General features: G+C 41.3%; 2 protein-coding genes across 3 annotated transcripts in view; one reads left to right on the top strand and one right to left on the bottom strand.

Moving 5' to 3' along the window:
• mindy2 (MINDY lysine 48 deubiquitinase 2) overlaps positions 1-20350 on the top strand; it is an 85309-nt gene extending 64959 nt beyond the window's left edge. Inside the window, exons 7-9 of the mRNA XM_060911191.1 lie at positions 2719-2889; positions 4955-5146; positions 16234-20350. Of these exons, the coding sequence (XP_060767174.1) occupies positions 2719-2889; positions 4955-5146; positions 16234-16386 (516 nt within the window). The 3' untranslated portion in view covers positions 16387-20350. The remainder of the gene's footprint in view (positions 1-2718; positions 2890-4954; positions 5147-16233) is intronic.
• sltm (SAFB-like, transcription modulator) overlaps positions 19421-21900 on the bottom strand; it is a 27158-nt gene continuing 24678 nt past the window's right edge. For both annotated transcript variants that reach the window (XM_060911190.1, XM_060911189.1), the window contains exon 20: positions 19421-21046. In XM_060911190.1, the coding sequence (XP_060767173.1) occupies positions 20950-21046 (97 nt within the window). In that variant the 3' untranslated portion in view covers positions 19421-20949. The remainder of the gene's footprint in view (positions 21047-21900) is intronic.

Below are 21900 nucleotides of genomic sequence, written 5' to 3'. Positions count from 1 at the left end.
CATCATTTGTGAAATAAACCCCTTCCGGGTGATTCAAGACCTGTCTGCTATACAAAATGTGTAACACCTGAGAAGTGTTTCATATCTTGTTAGCTAGATGAAATGTGTTGTCATAGTTGAATTAAAGGTGAACTAAAGATTGTAAATAAACAAACATTACATACTGGGTTTTTTGTTGTTAAATAATTTTGTACAAGTGATTATCCACGTTCAACTTTTAAACGTGTTTTCTGTGGTGTAAACTGAAAAAAAAAAGTCCCAAACTGTCTCATATCTGGTTGACTTTAATACCGAACAGCAGAATATCTGGGATTTAGAACCTGGAAGTGATGTCACATCCTGGCGTCTCCATTCATTCTGCATGCAGGAGACTTTCATTTAGTTTTGTCATTTTCTCGCCCCCTATTGGACAGAAAATGGAACCAGTTACATGCATGAATGAAGATACTTTAGTGTGCAGGCCACACACTTTTCGCTTGTTTGTAAATGCGCACCGCAGATTGTTTAATCCAACACTTCACAAACAAAAACTGTGCTATTAAGAAAGCAGCAGCTCTCTGACGTTCCCTGTATTTATCCTGATAGAGTTAAGTGTAGCATTACATCCTTCTTGATGTAGACGATACCATTCTCTTCACCAGTTCAGAGTCCACAAAAGTTTTGACAATTTTTTATTGTATTTATGTTCCTATATTTGTCAACTTGTTCTGTGGTTCAGTATTTAGATGACACTCATTTTGACTGACTGCAACAAACAAGGAAACCGAATGCAAAACATTTTTGTAGAGGGAAAGTCAGTTCACTCGCCTCTCTTGTGTCTGGCACACTGTCGGTCCTGATGGTTTCAGGATCCATCTTGAAACAAAAGCCAATAAATTATCATGTAGTGGTGAATAAATAACTGTTGTGTGTTCAGTGTCCTAAAATGCAACAGGAACTTTTCTTATCTAAAGATATTGCTCAGGGCTTGACATTAATGGTAGTCCGACTGTCCAGGACAACCAAATGTTTGGTCTGGCCAAATCTGCATCTGCCTGTCTGATGGGACAAGTTGAATATTTGTTGAAAATCACCGTTTTTATAGTAATTATTCAGGAGTTGCATCAATAAAGTTCCAATAAAACTAGCTCAAGCCCCTCAGTGATCCGGCCGTGTTATTGTTTATGAAATTCCGGGGAAGCCGAGGGCAGCAGGTGTGCGTGTTTAAAAATAACCACATCGTAATATCTACTTATAGATTATTAGACTCTGAATTCATCGAAATTGGAGAAATAGCGATTAAATACCTCGATAAACTGAATATCTGTGGCAAGTCTTCAACTGATTCGGACATTCTTTTTTGTGGTTCATGTTAATCACAAATGTCGTCATAAAATATTGTGGGAATTTTACGACCGTGCCGAACTCCCTTAGGGTATGTTTTCATTCACAACATGATTGTCACCCTTATCGTGTCCAACTTGTTTTCTTTGTTTCATTTTGTCAAAAGAAAGTGAAAGACGACAATCCCAAAAGATAAAAGGACGAACAGAAACCGAACAGTCATATGAAAAGAAAACGCGAGTTTCTTCCAAAGTGGCTCAAAAAAAGGAGTCTCCTTTCACCTGGTGACCACGATGTTTCCGAATCGGTCTTTAAATTAATTTATACTTAGTTTTACTGGATTAATGAAGATCTGACTTTATTTCCTTCAGAAGCTTTGAATTTGGTTGGGTCTAACTCTTGAAACTGCAGATCAGGTAATGGGTTATAGCAACACATGCACCATAATGGGGCACTGGATAGTTTTTGTTTATTGTTATAGTTAAAGTTTGAGTTTTAATTAAATATTATAAATTAAAGCATAATCATAACTACACCTGCTTTTTGAGCAACTTTATCACCTTTCATTTCACTGAAATAGTAAATGCATAGTAATAAAGGTTATGGTCAGGACGAGTGGAAAAATGTTGTTGCTTGTCTGACTGGACAAGTGGATTAAAGTTAATGCCGATCTCTCTCGCCCCTGAGGCAGATGAACACCGCGTAACTCGGCTACACTTTCTCTAAAACACACAGCGAGTCATTATCCAAGCCCTCACGTACTGAGACGCTCATAGATTTTCAAAGGCTCTTCAAATTACTTTTTTCCTCTGGCTCAGCAAAAATGCTGGCATACGATCCCTCGGTCAAGATTTACACACCGCTGTCTGCAATCAGCACGCCGTCAGATGAAGGAATATCTTTTCGAATGGATACCAAGGTACACTGAAGCTGTTCTGGAGGCCCAACACCATGCTATGAGACTTTTTTTTTTTTTTCCTTTTATTTGTCACCCATCTGTAGTTTCAATAGAGACGGTGAGGGAGAAGGTTGAGGCTCGTCAGTGTTTATATTCCATGTTTAGTTCACCTCGCAGACAGCAGAGGCTGGTGTGTGTGTGTGTGTGTGTGTGTGTGTGTGTGTGTGTGTGTGTGTGGCCTGCACACTAAAGTGTCTTCATTCATGCATGTAACTGGTTCCATAAAGCGAGGTGCATCTTCTGAGTGTATAGTCACAGCGCTCTTAGTTACTCGTCTGAGTGGTGAGGGAGAACAGTAATGGGTGTATTGTGGTCACACATCTCACAAGTTAGCTTGTAGTTGTGAGTAAAAGCCTAATGTAGTTGAACAAAGTATAAATACTGGTCTTGTTTTCATCTGTTTAAAACTGATCTGTTAGTGTGTGTGTGTGGGGCAGGGCCAGCTGTACCTGCTGGTGACCGATCAGGGCTTTCTGACTGAGGAGAAGGTGGTGTGGGAGAGTTTACATAACGTGGACGGAGACGGAAACTTCTGTGATTCAGAGTTCCATCTGAGACCCTCGGACCCCGAGAGTGTCTACCACGGCCAGCAGGACCAGATCGACCAGGTCAGGATCAGATTTCATTCACTTAATGCTCTCTGCTTTAACATGGTCACCTTTATGGTGTCGTCCTTGGTAAATACCCACCCACAGGCTGTTTTTTTTTTTTTTTTTTTTTTTTTAATCCGTAAATTGATTTAGGAAACCTGTAATTGGGTTTATGAGGACGTAAATTTGATTGATCTGTAAAATCGGTTTACTTCCAGTCCTTCTGGAATTGTAGGTGTCTGGGGTTCAGACTGGGAGCTGAAACCGAATACAATGCTGCCATCTGCCGGACGTGTTTCAAATTACAGTACTAAAAATGTTCAAAAGGACATGTTAAAGTGCATATCATGGGTAAATTCAGGAGCAAGATCAATAAAATTCTCCTATTTTATATTAAACTTTGGTCAAATATCTGTCACATTTTGTGCAGGTTTTTTTTTTTTTTTTTACCTTGTGCAATACCAGAAAAATTCAGTTGAAATGAAGACGTTTGAGGCGAATTGGTCCGCCTCTGAAAAAACTTGGCATTTGGATTTCCCGGCAAACATTGATTTTCGTGACGTCACGTGCGGGACACCTCCCTCTGAATCCTACGTCAGCGCTGGTTTGTTTGAGAATACGACCTGGTGGTTTTCTGCAAATTTCTTCAACGTTATCACGTAATTATTAAAATGCCTAACAGATGTATCGTAGGAGGGTGTAGCAGCACCAATCTTGATGGGATTAGTACTCATCGTTTTCCAAAAGACCGGACAGTGAGAGAGAAACAGGAGCGCTTGGTCTACACAGGCTGTGCACTGAAACCGTGCAAAGCTCGCGCAGCCTGCTGGCGCTTCCACAGATAACGTCACGATTCTGGCTCCAGACTCCCTTGGGATTTTCCCAGACGCGTTTTTTTTTTTTTTTTTTCTGCTGTAGACAGATGGCCTTGTGCAAAATTACCCTTCTGGATGAGTGTGTAAAGGGACATACTTTAATATAAAAAAAAAATCCTGAAATTGGTCCAGAATATGCCCTTTAATTGGCTGTCACCGCCTCATGAACATCCCACATCACATCAAGAGGAACCTGGTTTTCAAGAGAACTTTTTAATCATCTTTCTTATTAAGCTGTCTCTACAGAGCTTTATTTCCCAGAATACAGTAGTGAGCTAGTAAAAGGTGGTGTGTAGTTGTGCACACATGGCTCTGCCTGCTATGTGGATGATGACACGGCTTGTTAGGAGGCAAAGCTTTTTCAATAATTAATGTCCAAAGTGCATCCCTCCTCCGTTTTTCCTTCCATCCATTCATATGTCCTTGTGGGATTAGACACCTCGACGGTCGAACGTAGGACTGGCATGATGTCTCTCAGGCTCTTGTACTCTCTGTTCACTCCCTTTGCACTTGAATAATAGATGATATTTTTATGTTTCTTGAGTTGTATGTCCGCTCATGACACTGCTGTGTTTTGCTGGCCAACAGGGTGATCAAGAGTTCAGATTTTACTTCACAAGAGCAGCAGAGGGGGCTGCAGCGACGGCACATTTATTACACACTGAGCCACTGGACAACAAAAATAAAAATGAATCCATTTTCTATAACGGTTTAATTGTGGTCAGAGTTGTGGTGGATCTGGAGCCAGTCCCAGAAACACTGGACGAAGAAACCCACAGTAATAAACTCCACCCAGACAGCCACCTGAGCTCAGGATCAAACCAGGAAATCGTCTAAATTCATTCAGTTACGGTAGCATTGAATAACTACACATGTCTGAAAATGACACGCAGTAAAAAATTCTCAGTAGTGCCCAATCATTTGTCCTAGTTCTGTTTCCTGTATCGCCCAAGCTTTAAACGGTGAAGGCTGACATACGTTTTCTAATACTTTTTTAGGCCAGACACTGCATCTTTTCAAGCTTGTAGTGATATTGGTGGACAGCTATAAACTCGCTACTCTGTATAGATTCAAAAAACAGATGGCCATAATGTTTAATGCTCAAACTGCCTTCTGCTGTCAGATCGATTGACGGCTGTATGCTATCGTATATAGATTGTGCTATCGTATATAGATTGTGCTAACTGGAAGTGTGTGCGCGCGTACAGGACTACCTGATGGCGCTGTCCCTGCAGCAGGAGCAGCAGGTGTCTGAACTGGGCTGGGAGCAGCTCCCTGAGGGTATCAGTGATCTGGAGCTAGCGAAGAAGCTGCAGGAGGAGGAAGATCGCAGGGCATCGGAGTTCTATCAGGAGCAGGAGGAGGAGCAGGAGCAGGCTGCCGCAGCTGCACAGGCCCAGGTACAAATACACATACACTCTCTCGCACGTACGCACAGGTGACGAAAGGGAAAGCAATATTAAAGGGTTTAGTAAACACCACAAGCTCTCTGAACAGCTTTAGTACAACCTGGCAGATTCTACAAGACTGTAGGGATGAGCACTGGTCATGTAGTATAGAACAGGGGTTCTCAGCCTTTTCTAATATAAGACCCACCTATTCATACTTGTAACGAGTCGGGGCCCATTAAAAAAAAGATTCCCAATAGTTTTGGCTTATCTATTCTATTAGAATCTAATAATCGATTGTAAAGTGTATTAATGGGATGCGACATCACTCCCTGTTACAGATGGGAGCCCAGGAATTAAATAAATGGAGTAAAAATAAACTATTTTTAATTGTAGGTATTGTATTTAAAACTGTATGGATGTGCCAGAAGCTAGGGCTGTGCAATTAATCGAATTTCGATTTTTGTGTCAAACGATCTCAAAATTCATATAATCGAGTTGAAACGATTATTTTGCCATTTGGCACACGCAATACATTTCCTTCCCGCGGGCCCATGCGCAGACTTGCCGACAACACTCACGCGGCGGAAGCAGTGTGTGTGTCTCTATGGCTCTCCACTCACACAGCTGAAAGGAGGAGAGATTGTGAACTGTTTGGCGCGAGGTAGGCTCGCAAGATGACAGAAGGAGGGCAGAATCGGTTGGTCGACAAAAAGGGATGAAAAGCGTCTGTAATATGGGATCACTTTGGATTTGAAGAATCCGACGTGGAACAGAAGCGCATCGTGTGTAAGATTTGCAATAAGGTAGTGTCTGCGCCTCTTGGCAACACTACAAACCTCTTCAACCACCTGAAACTGAGCCATAAAGTTATTCACGACGAAACAATAAAAAACAAACAAAGATAAAGCCGATGCCGCCACAACCAGCAAGACAATGCAGCCATCCATTTCAGCCACTCTCTACAATGCCACTCCGTATGGCACGAGTTCGGAGAGGCACAACGCACTCACAGCATCCATCGGATATTATTTAGCCAAAGACATGCAGCCTATGTACATTTGTTTTTCTCTGTCTTATGTCAAAAGAATATTTTTATTTTGTTTTATACATCGCAAACTTAAGTTTTTCTAGACTATATTTTCAGTTTGAAAGAAAGGTGAACGTAAATGATCAATAAGAGTTTTTTTGTTTTTTGTTTTTTTAAAGAGAAATGCTGAATAAATGCATTGTTTCAAAAAATCGTTGGAATAATCGTGATTTCAATATTGACTGAAATAATCGTGATTATTATTTTTTCCATAATCGAGCAGCCCTACCAGAAGCCAAACCATGCATGCAGGGCATTCTCACGCAAAAGGGATTCATGATCCAAAAGTGGAGTCTGGGCGATTAACACAAGAACTTTGCCATGTTTGTGTAAATCATTAAAACCAAGAAGTACACTCAAAAGAATTGGATATAGAAACCACTCAATGGGATTAGATCCTTACACGCTAACAAAGAAGGATTTTTCCTATGAATTGGAAAATTATCCATCCATTGAGTTCCCCGACATCTCAAACTACCTGGTGCTGCAGACATCGTTCTACACGGAGAGACAGATGAAAACCTGGAAGAGCATGAAGGAGTACAATTTTTTTTATATGTGGCTGGGTTAAAGATCTGGGGATCAGGATACTACAAGATAGACGGCGGTAGACGGATCTAAGCGCAGGAAAAGCGTTTATTAGCAGGCGTGATATTTACAGAAACAGAATCATAAAGCAGAATATTTAAACAGCGTTATAAACATGACTAGAAACAAACATGACCGCGATGACTTTGCAAAGCCTCCGTGAAAATAGCGTCCGTATCTGCACTTGTTGATTGTGCTTAAATTAGTATCAGGGGTTTCCCATAATGACCGGGTCCCAAGCGCGCGCACAACGCGCTCCATAAGCGAGCGTGGCCGCTTGAGCTGCGCCAGACTCAAGTGCGTGAAAGGCGTCGCAGTCGAGTGTTTGCGTGCTGTGCAGGGCTTTGAACCAGAATTTTTTTTCCTATTGGTTCGTTCCGAACAGAAACGGAATTTTAACGTTTCCGGTTTTGGGTTCCACCATTAAATAGACGTTCCCGAACCGGTTAGAACAAAAAAATTTCGTTCCCGGAACGGTTAATTACGTTCCCTGTCAGCTGTTTAACAAATGGCTATAAAATTATGTCTCTGTCTCATCCAGCTTAAGCCAAATGTAGGCTAATTCTATTACAACCTTCATTAAATAAGACAAGAAATAATTCAAAACAATTATTATTTCAAATGTTGGCAATTTGGATTCTCAGTATGTCTTCCCATCTACACAAACAGAAAAAGTGCCAAAAATGAAAGATAATTCGTTTAGTGTGTTACCAAAGGCTAGTCAGGCCCTATAGAGGGCTACCGCATGACGTCACCGCGCCGCGAGATTTTGTTAGGCGCCATATTGGAAGACCAAGTACACATCTATGCAAGTACATACATACATAAAACAAACTACACCTGAAATGTAGCCAGGGCCGGTTCTGCCCTAATCTGGACCCGGGTGCAACATCGCCCAACCCCCCCCCCCAAAAAAAAAAAAAAACAAAACACCAGTCTAAATCAGGACAACCATCACATAACTATAACTGTAAACATTTTATATCAACTATTTTAACTAAATGGGCTATAATAAATAAGCCAGCAGGCAGCCACGGCGGGCTGCCTCAGAAAAGTAACCATTTGTCCTACCTTAAAACTCGTTTTGCATTTTCTGCCTCCTTTTTTGTATTTTCAACCCTCCATTTATTTTCTTTCCTTTTCTGAAAACCCGATTTGTGTCCAGACATTTTGTTCTGCTACGAACTAACTCGTCAGGTCTCGTCTCTCGAGCCCGCGATGATTCCCGTGGGAAGGGCAACAATTGATATATTTTTACAAACAGCCAATAGGGAGGTTGCATCGTTCAGGCTCTTCTTTGCTCAGACACTCAGTAATGTACTTATCACATGGAGACGTGATAGCAGTCCACCTTCCCGCTCTCTCCATTCAGTCAGCAAACGTCACACAGGAAGTGAACCCCAGCGGGTCATAGAAACTTGCGCAGGAGGAGAATGGCTTTTTTATTTGTAGGCTACGGAAACTTTGAGGAACGAAATAAAAACCGGTATTAACCGGTTACCATTATTTTTAATAAGCGTTTCTGTTCCGGAACATAAAAAATAAAGTTTCTGGCTTCGTTTCTGTTCCATGTGAAATAGAAAAAGTTCCCGGTTTTCGTTTTCGTTCCTTGAACCGGTTCAAAGCCCTGGTGCTGTGTGAGCACAGCTTTTAGCTCACGTGGATATCGCCATGCAGCACCACTGCCAAAATGCCTCGTTTTCGTCGATAACCCATCGCAAGCTGTAGTTTGACCGTAGCTTAAGGAGACGGATATGACATCAGATGCAACCCAACACTTGTTACCCTGCTACGAGTAAAAATTAGCTTCAACTTGGGGAAAAAAGTGGTTGAGAAACGCTGGTGTAGAGCGCTGTCTAACACCTCACTGTAAAATCTGCCATAGAATTTCTAACAGGTTGAGATCTGGTGACTGTCAAAGTCATGGCGTCTAATTTTGCTTTGTTATTTTGTCGTAGTCAATTCATCATCCAGATGAATTTCATATTGATTTGCAGTGACTCTTCCTTCTAGATTTTACGAGTGGAGCCGAAACATGGCAACAAAATAAAAGCCTCCGGCAGCTAAATTGAGACACAAACCTTTAATTTGTCACCCATTTGTTTGCATGTATGTGTTTACTGATGCACTATATACACAATCGGCTTCAGAATTATTTTCCTGTAGTGTTTGAGAAAACGAAGCAAAGAATCGAACATTTGCTCGATACAGAATCTCTTCAGGTCCTCCAGGGTCCAGCTTGCCCGTGAAAACGGAGGGGTTTCAGTCAGAGGAGTGGGATAAGCATGTAAAAAGTCTGACTCTTTGGCCATTGGACCAGTCTCTGTGTACTTCAGTCATGATGCTGGTGTTCTAACAAGGTTTCCAGAGCCTTTGGAAAAACAACAGTCCCGTTATGCCCCACATCATTCTCTACACACACAAGTGGGGATTAGATTCTTTTCTGTGTAACTATCATTTGGAGAAAAACCAGGTGATGTGTGTTCAAATCTTCAGCTGCCTAGTTTAAGTGAGTCTGTAGCCTCCGATTCCTGTTTTTGGCTGAAAGGAGTGGAATGTGATGGGGTCACGGTGTGGTTGTGCATTGAGATGCTTTTCTGCTCAACACTGCTGTAAAGAGTGATTTTTATTTAAAGCAGATAGACAGAACCAAGGCCTCACTTTTTGTTTATAAATGCCTCGAGACCTTTAAGCGTTAACAATAAATCTAATATAGTCATTTTTACGATTAAAGTGATTTATATAGGTAGCGGTCTGAGTGAATGATTTTGAGATCTGTGACGTCACAGCAGGAAGTCTATCAGTCTCATCTCCATTTCTGCTATACTAAAACACAGAGCTGACTGCAACTCCGATCCTCCATTTTGAGCTAATTTATCACCATGTCACGTAGATGTGTGTTGCTGGCCGGTGCAGCAACACGGCAGAAGGTGGATTTACGTTGCATTCATGGCCCAAGAATGTTCAAATTGCAAAATTTGGACGCGTTTTCAGGGATGAGTGTTTTCCGCTTTTTGGCGGAATTCCGCTTTTTTTCAGTCAAAATGGACCTTTTTTTATATTGTTGCAAATCCGTTGAGAAAATTTTAGGGGGGTAGGGTAGGGTCTGGTACTATTTCTGGGTGGCCAGAAATTTTTGTATCTTGCCAAGGGAGACTGGAGTGGTCATATTTTTCCATAGCAACGCAGTTTTCTATTCCTTTTGGGCCTTTGGTGTTGCCGTACTCAGATGTATTCAGTTATTTACGTTACTCAGAAGCTGAGGCCAATGGTTTTGTGATCTGTGTTTATGGCCAGAAAGCATTTGCCTGCAAGTAATTTGTTAATCTGCCTCTCAATAATAATAAGAAGAAATTATCTGACATGAATCTTCCTACATAAGCGAGAATATCTTTTTACAGTTAATGTATCAAATGGTAACCGTTAGCTTCTAAATGACGTTTCCCATAGATGTTAGCCTTAAGCTAACTGCTCGTCTTTCATTTGTCCTGTACATGGCCTACTCTTTCTTGTGTTGTGTGATTATAATCCAAACATAGCTTAATCCAGATACACTTTGCATGTCTTGTATGTCAGTTTTACAGATAAATCTTCAGTAAATTCTTCATAAATCCACCAACGGACTCTGAAAGTTTATTGAAGAAGTTGTTAGCTATCTGCGTAGCTCGTTGCCACGCAACCAGGGAAGCACACGCACGAGCGGGGGCAGAATAATCGTACTTTCTCGTAAGACGTTAGTTTGCCATTAGTTTGTATTTGGTGTATAACCAATGTCTCGTGTGTTGTGATTGGCCCCTGTATCGGCATTTGCTGAATGACAACCAATCCGTATTCACCTTCTTAAACCACCTTCCCGCGCTACATGATTGGTTCTTTGCACGTGTGGAGTACTGCAGCAATACTCGTGTCTGCAGTTTTGTATCAATCAAAATGCCGAATGTTATCGAGACTCGCGACGAAGCTAAAGTGCGTGAGATAGATGCGGATCTGAAAAACAAGTTTCGATGGAAGCATGCAGAGTAAGAGAAAGGCCAAGGAGGAGTTAGACAGGGAGCAAAAGAAAGCAAGGCTGGAGCATGTGAAAAATCAAGAGGAGTTGGCTAAAAAGAGGGAGAGGACCAACAAGCTTTTAGCTCTTGCTAAAAAGCTCAAAATAAAGAAGAAATAAATTTTCTGCACCATGAAACTGTAAATAGTTGTATATATTGTAAATAGACAAACACTTTATAGAACCAGAGGAAAAATGTATTCATAAATCATAAACAGTTTGGGACTTGTACATGTTCTTGTACTTGTTCTATCAAATTTGCACATTTTATATAAATACTAGTGATAAACCATTATTTAATATAGCAGTGAATGTGTTACCTTAGTGTGGATTTAGAGCAGCAAATATGAAGTATCATGTTGGTGCTCACCTGGAATGTATATGCAAAATTTATCACAAAAGGCCTATGGCAATGTTTCCTTTACATAGGTGTAGTTGATCTTTATCAAATGAAAGTTTAAGTAATGTATGTACTTGAAAGAGAGTTCTACTTTTGTATGTGTCAATTTTGTAAGCAAACAGGGTATGGTATTTCAACAACATTTGTAAAATTTTGATGATAAAATAAATGGTTTTTAGGGTAAAAAATCTCTAAAATCCATGAGCTCCCGGGGGCTTGTGGTCCCCAGACCCCCGGCTAATTTTTCAGATTTTTTTCATCACAAGCCACTCTCATCCCTGGTTTTGCGAGAAGTTCACAGGCACATTGGGCGCCTATGAAGTGGTCTCTCCTCTGCTTTGCACATTTTACTGAAGACTCGTACAAGACCTCTGATCTGTTGAGGAGTGTTGGCTATAAGCCCGTACTGAAAGAGGGTGCAGTAGAAACAAAGAAAATTACAAGAAAAGGAAAGTAAGTTCAGTTGCACCAGTTCTCCCGGAAGGTTGTTGGTAAAACCCAGGACGGAACAGGACGTGACACATTATCGCTAAGGCAGTGACCTCCCTGCGGTTGTTGCTAAAACCGGTGACGTCCCGTTCCGGGTTTTAGTAATTGCCTGAGCCGAGCAGTAATGGCGGAGTACTCAGTATGGGGAAAATGGAGAATGAGTGGAGCAGCCATCTGATTTTCTCCGCTGGATATTCTTGCCTCGGCAGCAATATCTCGCCCTTACGTGGAAGAAGCGAATGAACGGAGAACTGAACGAACAACTGAAAGTCAGATTGTTTCAAAAACAATCGGCCACAAGGTCGGCCTTCAAGAAGTGAGAACACAGACGGGTAAGCTCCGACTCTCATTTGGATACAAAACACCACCACGTTGTTTACCTGCATTTAGATTAATACCTGTAACTTGTATTGTGTGTAAGTTACTGGTATAAGATTATTTAATTTGCTTCAGAACGTGATTGTCTCAGTTCATCTGATTATTTAATGAGCCTTTTACGTTTTATCAGTGAAAATGCATGCATGTACATGTATGTTGTATAACACCCATCCTGTTTTGATTACAATTCAAATGCTTTTGTAAAATTGATTTACATATAAAAACTACATCATGAAGAATTAAAGCCCCTCCTTCACAGATGAGTGAAAATATTGAATACATTTCCTCTCTTTCTGATTGCTTGGGTTAAAAATGCCAAGTTGTGATGACTGAATTGATTCTTCACTTAAATATGAATAATATGATACAGTTTGGGTATTTGATATGGCAAAATAGGACACAATGGAAAAATCAAGAACACACCGGAAAGATGAGAATAACGGCGCTGGTAAAAGAACAGCGACTGTACCGGCTGAAGGTCGCGCAGGTCTCTGCTCCAGTGCGCGAGCATCGGGACATCACTACCGCACCGGATGGAGCGCGAGGCGGGGGCGGGGCAAAATGACTGGCCGTAGATTCTATCAAAAGTTCGATCTAAATTGACCATGGCTGCAAAATATTGGCCAAAAATACACAAACACTATGAAATATATAAAAGTAAGATGAAAAAGAAACATTTCTATTGCCTTATACTGCAAGACTAAAACAAAATAAAACTGTCAAAACTGTCCTTTTCAGTGATAACGTCCAAACAGATCACCCGCGTAACAAAGACCGCAAATGGGAAGCACGATCAACTTCTAACTGCTGGAGTGGAAAATTCCATTCTGCACATGCAAATTGTTAACGTGTGTCCTTCCCCGCACACAAATAACATGCTACGGTAAAAAATAGACCACAACTCATTTTATAGCTCAGAAATTCATACAAGACCAGCTACCATCGTAACATATTCTGTAAGAAACATATTCTATACCTAACTTTCAGCTTTCGTTTTAAAAAACAAAATCGCAGATTTGTAACAATTTTTATATGGCGTAGTGATTGAGTTCCTACTTTTGGTGAGGTCGTGACCTTAACCCTGAGGCTTTCCGTTTAGATCAAAACGGACGATCATGTTGGTTTGGGGTTTGCGGAAAATGGAGTTACGACGGTGATCAAATATTTTGCATGATGTTTTATTACGGTTATGATTATTCTGTGAGCGCACCAATCCTTAGGTGTATAAAGTTACAACTTAAAATACAATTAGTGATAACTGTAGACTTTTCAGTGGACAACAACCTTTTTAAGGGAATGCGATGTAGTCGACCATTTATCATGTCCCAGATCAAGCTGCCATTTTTCCACACGTTTGCAGAATTTTTGCCAAATTCTGAATATTCGCAAAGATTTAGTTTTATCTGTATTATTTCTTTCATCATTTTATTTCAAATTAAAACCAACATCACCATTCAGAACCGTATAGTTTATTGACAGAGTATATTTAGTGGGGGACCCCCACAGTACCCAGTTTCTGAGACACACCCATTTATTTATTTAATTCCCATTTTTGCAGCATACAAGAGTCAAGGATGGAGATACTATCCACTCAAATTTATTTAAAGAATAAAAGTTCTGCGCATCTCCTTTGTTACTCCTGTATCCTTCCTGTCAGTTTGAACCAGTCTGGTCACTCTTGTCTTTCATCACCGAGGCTTTTCTGCCAGCACTACTGCTGCTCACCGGATGACTTTGTTTTACTCCCCATCATTCTGTGCAAACTCTAAAGAACATTGTTGTGTGTGAAAATCCCAGGAGGTCGGCAGTTTCTGAAATACTCCATCTGTCACAAACATGGTCAAAGCCACAGAGATCAAACCCCCCCGCCCTCTCATTCTAATGTTTGATGTGAACATTAACTGAAACTCTTGACCTTGCAGTTTATGCATTATGCTACTGCTATATGATCTGGCTAATTTGGATAAGTGCAAGAATAAACGGGTACAAACGTCCTATTAAAGGTGCAATACAGTGGTGCTTGAAAGTTTGTGAACCCTTTAGAATTTTCTATATTTCTGCATAAATATGACCTAAAACAACATCAGACTTTCACACAAGTCCTAAAAGTAGATAAAGAGAACCCAGTTAAACAAATGAGACAAAAATATTATACTTGGTCATTTATTTATTGAGGGAAATGATCCAATATTACATATCTGTGAGTGGCAAAAGTATGTGAACCTCTAGGATTAGCAGTTAATTTGAAGGTGAAATTAGAGAATCAGGTGTTTTCAATCAATGGAATGACGATCAGGTGTGAGTGGGCACCCTGTTTTATTTAAAGAACAGGGATCTATCAAAGTCTGATCTTCACAACACATTTTTGTGGAAGTGTATCATGGCACCAACAAAGGAGATTTCTGAGGACCTCAGAAAAAGCGTTGTTGATGCTCATCAGGCTGGAAAAGGTTACAAAACCATCTCTAAAGAGTTTGTTTGGACTCCACCAATCCACAGTCAGACAGATTGTGTACAAATGGAGGAAATTCAAGACCATTGTTACCCTCCCCAGGAGTGGTCAACCAACAAAGATCACTCCAAGAGCAAGGTGTGTAATAGTTGGCGAGGTCACAAAGGACCCCAAGGTAACTTCTAAGCAACTGAAGGCCTCTCTCACATTGGCTAATGTTAATGTTCATGAGTCCACCATCAGGCAAACACTGAACAACAATGGTGTGCATGGCAGGGTCGCAAGGAGAAAGCCACTGCTCTCCAAAAAGACCATTGCTGCTTATCTGCACTTTGCTAAAGAGCGCGTGGACAAGCCAGAAGGCTATTGGAAAAATGTTTTGTGGATGGATGAAACAAAAATAGAACATTTGGTTTAAATGAGAAGCGTTATGTTTGGAGAAAGGAAAACACTGCATTCCAGCATAAAAACCTTATCCCATCTGTGAAACATGGTGGTGGTAGTATCATGGTTTGGGCTTGTTCTGCTGCATCTGGGCCAGGACGGCTTGCCATCATTGATGGAACAATGAATTCTGAATTATACCAGCGAATTCTAAAGGGGAATGTCAGGACATCTGTCCATGAACTGAATCTCAAGAGAAGGTGGGTCATGCAGCAAGACAACGACCCTAAGCGCACAAGTCGTTCTACCAAAGAATGGTTAAAGAAGAATAAAGTTAATGTTTTGGAATGGCCAAGTCAAAGTCCTGACCTTAAGCCAGTCAAAATGTTGTGGAAGGACCTGAAGCGAGCAGTTCATGTGAGGAAACCCACCAACATCCCAGAGTTGAAGCTGTTCTGTACGGAGGAATGGGCTAAAATTCCTCCAAGCCGGTGTGCAGGACTGATCAACAGTTACCGGAAACGTTTAGTTGCAGTTATTGCTGCACAAGGGGATCGCACCAGATACTGAAAGCAAAGGTTCACATACTTTTGCCACTCACAGACCTGTAATATTGGATAATTTTCCTCAATCAATAAATGACCAAGTATAATATTTTTGTCTCATTTGTTTAACTGGGTTCTCTTGATCTACTTTTAGGACTTGTGTGAAAATCTGATGATGTCTTAGGTCATATTTATGCAGGAATATAGAAAATTCTAAAGGGTTCACAAACTTTCAAGCACCACTGTATGTAAGATGGCTGAATTCCTGCTGCATTCATACTCCAAACAAATAGAGGGCAGTATATCGGCAGGATGTTGGGCTATCAACCCAATCGTGAGAAACAAGGAAGTTCACAGTCCCCCACCCTCTGAGGTATAAAGTGGTATGACTGTCATTTCTTCACATTTTGTTGATAACTTGAATGTTTTAAACTACATATAGCACCTTTAAAGTGAGTGTGGATAAGTACACAGTACTGCAGACATTAGGAGCAGATGAATGAAGTTTGTTTTGGGTGATGTGCTCTGAAATATGAAACAAAAACATAATATAGTGTAAATGGGATTTCGGTAAAAAAAAAAAGGAAAATGAGCGCCGTCCTGTAAACTTGATATTGTACGGAACATCAAACTGGTGTTTTTCAGCAGAGACTGTAGTAAAACAGAGCCGTTTTGTTTTCCGGTTGCTGTAATGGTCCTGCCTGTGTCCCTCTTCTGTCCTGCAGGCTCAGGCAGCAGGAGGCGCTGTGGCTGAAGGAGCGGTCGCAGCCCCGGCAGGAGGAGCAGCAGTGTGTCCCAGTCCAGGAAAGCACAGTTCTAGCACGGAGCGCAAAGCCAAGAAAGAGGCCAAGGACAAGGAGAAGTGTGCGATCCTGTAACGGCGCTGCCGCCTGCTCACGCGCTGTCTGACTGAAACGCAGAAGGCTCGCCGTTACACACTGACTCAGAGCTGCACAAGGACTGAGGAGAGGAGAGGAGAGGATCGGATCCGCTGTTCCTAAGCCACTGGTGCCTGATGCTGTTTGCTCTCTGAGCTCTGAACACACAGCAGAGTGGATCAGGGGGACGAACTCGCACCGCGTCTCTGATCGAGCTCGCCCGACCGACCGACCGACCGACCGACCGTCCTTCCTCCAGCCGTACGGTGCACCGCGCTTGTGTGGAGTGACCTCACGCTTCACGATGGTGGATTTTATAGCCAAACGCACCAGAGGGAGAAATAACGGCACCGATGATTGATTTTTTTTTTTTCCCTTGATTTCCATTATTGCAGTTGTTTATAAGATGTTTTATAAGCTGTTTTATAGCCGATATATAAATATAAATATACACACTTCTTCTTATACGCAGAGATGCAGTTTCACAGGCAGGATCTTTACACTGGGACTGAGAGGACACAGCAGTAGCAGGACTACATATCACACTGTAACAGTGTCGCACGACGTGCCGTTGAGCTTCTGAGGATCACGCCATGCACCAAAACCTCGGGTTCTCGATCAGGCTGAGTGAGGGCCGGGCGATACGGCAAAAATCCTCCTCCTCATCGTCATGATGATAAATGTCACAATAATGAGTTTTAACAAAGTGCCAGTAAAAATCAGTGCCACATTTTAAAGATTGATGAAACCCTGAGTTTTAGTTAATGGTGAATCTGTTGGTGCTGGTGATCAGATGTTTGGTGATGTAAGTCATAACGGAGTCTTTAACAAGCAACAATAAGACGACTTGTTAATAAGACGCCCTTTAACGGGTCTAATCGCGTCTTCAGAAAACGAGCCTCGCCTCGCCGCGTCGCCCTCCGTGCAGCCAGTTTGCCATTGGGGCGTTTAATCCGCCTTCGTATTGCGTCTCGCTGAGAACGAATGTCTCCTGCAGCCACGAGTTGAAATGTAAGAGGTTCTCATGATGGTGTAGAATCTTTCTCTCTCGTCCGTGCCCCGTGTGTGTTTCAGGCCATGTGAGATTGTTTGTTAGAATCCAGTGTGTGTGCAATCCAGTCATGCTCGGCAGCAGTCCTGACTTTTTTTTTTTTCCCCCTGAACTTTAAAGCGCGTTACGTTTCACTAGAAGCACTTCTGTCCTTCAGAGTTGCCACTTTAATATACTGCCACTTTTCTGAATGGCTGCCTCAGGGCTGTTCTGGATTGTGACGGATAACTTTATCCGATTTAAGAGACGTGGGTTTTGTTTTTTGCTTGTTTATTTTTCCTTATTGCTTGTGCCACAGTTTGTGCTGTTTTTATGCTCCCACTAATTGTGCTGGGACCGTGCGTGTGTAAATATGTGCACCACTCCACATATGATCCGTGTTACTGCCTTTTCCTGACAGACTTTTACTCTCAAGACATTCCTGCAGGATATTTTCACTCACTTTGAGACACACTGATGTTCAGATGAGGGACTACAGGAGAGCATCGGGTTCAAATCCCAGTCGCGTTTTCAATGCACCTCTGTCGACGTCCAGTTTATTTCACTTTCACGACGACTTCGAACGGGTTGTAATTTTCATTTCAGACAGCTGATCGTCACGCTGTGTCCTGATGTTGCTGAGTGACAGCAGCTGTGAATTAAGTTAAATTCAGTCAGTGAGTTTTTAAGCTTCATGATATGATGATGGAATGTAACTGTTGGGTGTCTTGCTAGTGAACTTGGCCATGTGGGTGTGGTGTTTTTAATAAGAACTGGATAACGTGATTCAATAAGGAAATGGTGTTTCCGAGTCGTGAGTGGAGGTCAACAGAGGTGTTCCAAGCACATTCAAGGATCCTTCATCCATTCAAAGATGTTCTGTAAAAATCTTAGTATCCGGACATCCAGGGAAGAATCCGTTTGTGGTTTATCTGAATAAAATATTTTGAAGTGTAGGTTTTGGGCCTGGCCCAAGCAGCCAACATGGGGTTTGTTTCAGGTGTGTCTCTCGCAGGTATAGACACTTTGTCTTATACAGGCCCTTAGTGGCCAGATGGTCTGTACATAAACACAGCTTTCAGCATTATTATTTTTTTAAATAACTGACATGCAGTCGTAAATGTAAGAGGAGATTGAGACAATCTGTAGACTTTTTTTTTTTTTTCCATCAACAGAACCACTCAGGCCTTCAGCAATGGAACACATGTGTGAGTGTTTTGCTGTGCTAAAGGAGAATGAAGTAACGGTGGTCAAACAGGGTTAGAATTTGGTTTTTACACAGAATGGGAGGTCAGAACGGGCATTAATAGTGTCATTGATGTGAAGTGGGCCATCTGTTATTTCCCCACTCACACCAACACCGCGTCCGTACCCAAACAGACTCTTTAACACAAAACCGGAAGCACAGCAGTGAGGCTTAAGACACTCGGCCCAGTTTTCTGTGAAGGTGACTTAGGTTTATACACTAAGCGAGAAAAAAAAACTGAAGTTGTTTTTCATTTCAACACTAAACATGAAGCAAGAACAAAGCATTTGGCAATAGAGCTGGGCAACATGGGGGGAAAGGTTAAATAACTTTTAGCAAGACGTCTAACAAACAGTTCAGATAATTAGCTTAAACTCCACATTGTTTATTATTCATGTCAGATAATTGTGCGTCAAGCAGACTGTTTGTTTTGTAACTGGGACTCGGTCATTTCTCCCCCAGGCTTTCAGTATCGATGAGGATCATCCTCCAGCTCTAGTCAATAATGTTGGCCTAAACTCTAAGACTTTGGTTTTTATTTGATAAATAAATAAATGCTGTTTCATGCACCAGGGGCCTCGTTTATAAAACTACACAATGTCAGATTTTCACCTTTAAACTGATTGTGAATATTTTTCTGTGCTGAAAGCTTCATGTTGAGACGTCATGCAGGTGTTTTTTGAATTTTCTTTTTTGCCATTGTAATTGGTTCTGCACTGTTATCAATTGAATGCACTAATAAGGAGCAAAATACCTCATTTTATACAGAATCAGATGCCAGAGTTTTAATGTAAGTAAACTGAATCATGTTAATGAACAGGACGTGACTAACAGCCTCCAAAAAGACATACATAAAGCTGTTGACGGGAGAAAAGCTGAGGCTTCTTCCTTTCCTGAAGGAAGAGAGAAGAAATAACTTTTTATAATCCGAGCAAAGAGCAGCCAAATGTTCAGCTATACTGAAGTTTCATTTTAATCTATTGTCTGTGGTTTGAAGCAGATATTTACAGGAGTGAGAAGTGTCCATTACTTCTTACAGAATGGCTTTAGATACCAAAATGTCTCTGCTGATCAATATGTCACCAAGCTATTCTTTTAAAGGCACAGACTCGGGCCCCTGGTTCTGCACAGTTCAGTATTTTCCCTGCTGTAACACACCCAGTGAAGAGTGGGCTCAAGTGTGTTAGAGCAAGAGGGGGGGGGAAAAAAAAGGGACTACAGGAACCTGTGATTTAAGGCTATGCTTTAATACACACTGGGGTGAGTCTGTGAACAAATCCTGTGCCTGCTTTGCCAAAACCACCTATGACACTCCTCATAAAAGAAAAACTATCACATATATATGCTATCTATCCATCACAAACAGATCAGATCTTGCAAGAACTTCTGTACATCCTTCTTGACATGAGTTTAATGGAGTGGACAATACAAGCAAAATCTCACCGTGCATGTTTTGAGCTAACTGAGTCAGTGATCCACTTAACAGTTTCTACTTGTTCTTCCTTTCTATATCTATTTACACTAAATCTTTAGTTACATAAAGGCTGGATATTAAAATGGGTTAATGTGTGTATATATGACCAAAACGTGTAAATTAGCCCAACATGGTGTGTGAAAGTAGACACGTTATCTGTAACAAGCCTTAGACGAAGGAAGAAAAATTCTGATTAAAGAAATATGCACAGCAAGACCTGTTGCACTGTGGTTCTTCAGAACAGAATGTATTTTAGTGTTCAGAATTAAACACTTAATCTGTAGGACTGAATGAAGTGACGAATTCAGAGCATGATGAAACAGGAAAGAACACACTGCATGTCTACTGCTACACACACAAACTCAAGTGGACAGTAGGGATTCCCAATACTGCATTGCCTACTTCTGCACACACCCGCTGCAATTTATCTGCTCTTTAACAAACCCCTCAGCCGTTTATCAGGGAGACACTGAAAATTATTAAACACTCAAGAAAAGTAAGCAAGTGAATGTCATCTCCTCAAAACATTTTAAATACACATGGAAAGGAGAGGGGGGAAAAAAAACCTACACAAGCTGTCTAACAGTGTGGTGTGCTAAAGTAACATGGCTGTGCACTTTTTACAGCTCACAAGAGAACGACTGAGGAACGGAGTCCTACATGTAGCTTAACAAGGCTCTATACAAAAAAAAAAGCTCGTTTACACTTCAGTCCAACCATTTAAAAACATCAAATATCTGAAACTTAAAAAAAAAGAAATTAAGTTATAAAATGTTTGTTTTTTTTCCTCTGTTGCAAAAGAAGAGGGGGTTGCTAGAACCTCCCCTTGAAGGGTTTGAATCCTCCACTGCTGCCAGCCATGGGGACGTTTGTGATCTGGACGATTCTGTTCATGCCACCAGAGGAATGGCTGCAAACACAAATACAGGCTTTTACAATCAGTGTAGCGAAACATTATACACACACCCTGAATCCGAGTACCCAAGCTTTAGCGTCAGGAGTATTAAAAAAATGTACTAGTTACTTGTGCTCACCACTGGTGGGAAACCTAACACCTGGTAAATAATGGTGCGTTCATGTGCTATGGGAATTATGGCAAATACCAAACGCCGACATGGAAAGCACACATGAACGCCCCCTCTTGTGGTATTTTCCACTGGGCAACTCGTAGAAAATTTTGATACACGAGTTGCCGAGATGAGATGAACTTTAACCTTTTCAACATGGCGGCAAGCGGTACAAGACTAGCTTATGAACCAAGAAAGAAGTGGTTTTCACCTACGGAAAGCTGACACCTTTTAAACGAGTCATGTTATGTATATTATATTAACCCCGCCGACAGTAGTCGGAGGGGTTATTATTTTCACCTGCGTCAGTGTGTGTGTGTGTGTGTGTGTGTGTGTGTGTGTATCTGTCTGTCTGTGTGTCTGCAAGATATCTCAAGAACCAATGGATCGATTTGGACCAAATTTTGTACGTGTTGCCAATCACTCAGGAAGGAAACCATTAAATTTTGGAGGTCAAAGGTCAAGGTCATGGCAGAACTTCGAAATTTTCGCCCAATGTATTTTAATAGGGAAAAGGCGGGGTTTGCACTCGTTAGAGTGTCCCTGTCTAGTTATAAATATGTATATTATAGCCTAATACAAAAATATTCTGTGGCTGTCCAAAGAACGCCAACAATGATCTAGATACTGGCTACTCTCATTGTGGCTACAGCCAAATTTCCAAAAACTGCGTGGCATTCAACGTGTTAAGAAAATC

Source organism: Neoarius graeffei, chromosome 27 (assembly GCF_027579695.1).
Source record: "Neoarius graeffei isolate fNeoGra1 chromosome 27, fNeoGra1.pri, whole genome shotgun sequence".
NCBI classification, from domain to species: domain Eukaryota; kingdom Metazoa; phylum Chordata; class Actinopteri; order Siluriformes; family Ariidae; genus Neoarius; species Neoarius graeffei.
This window is presented reverse-complemented; position numbering and strand designations above follow the sequence as displayed.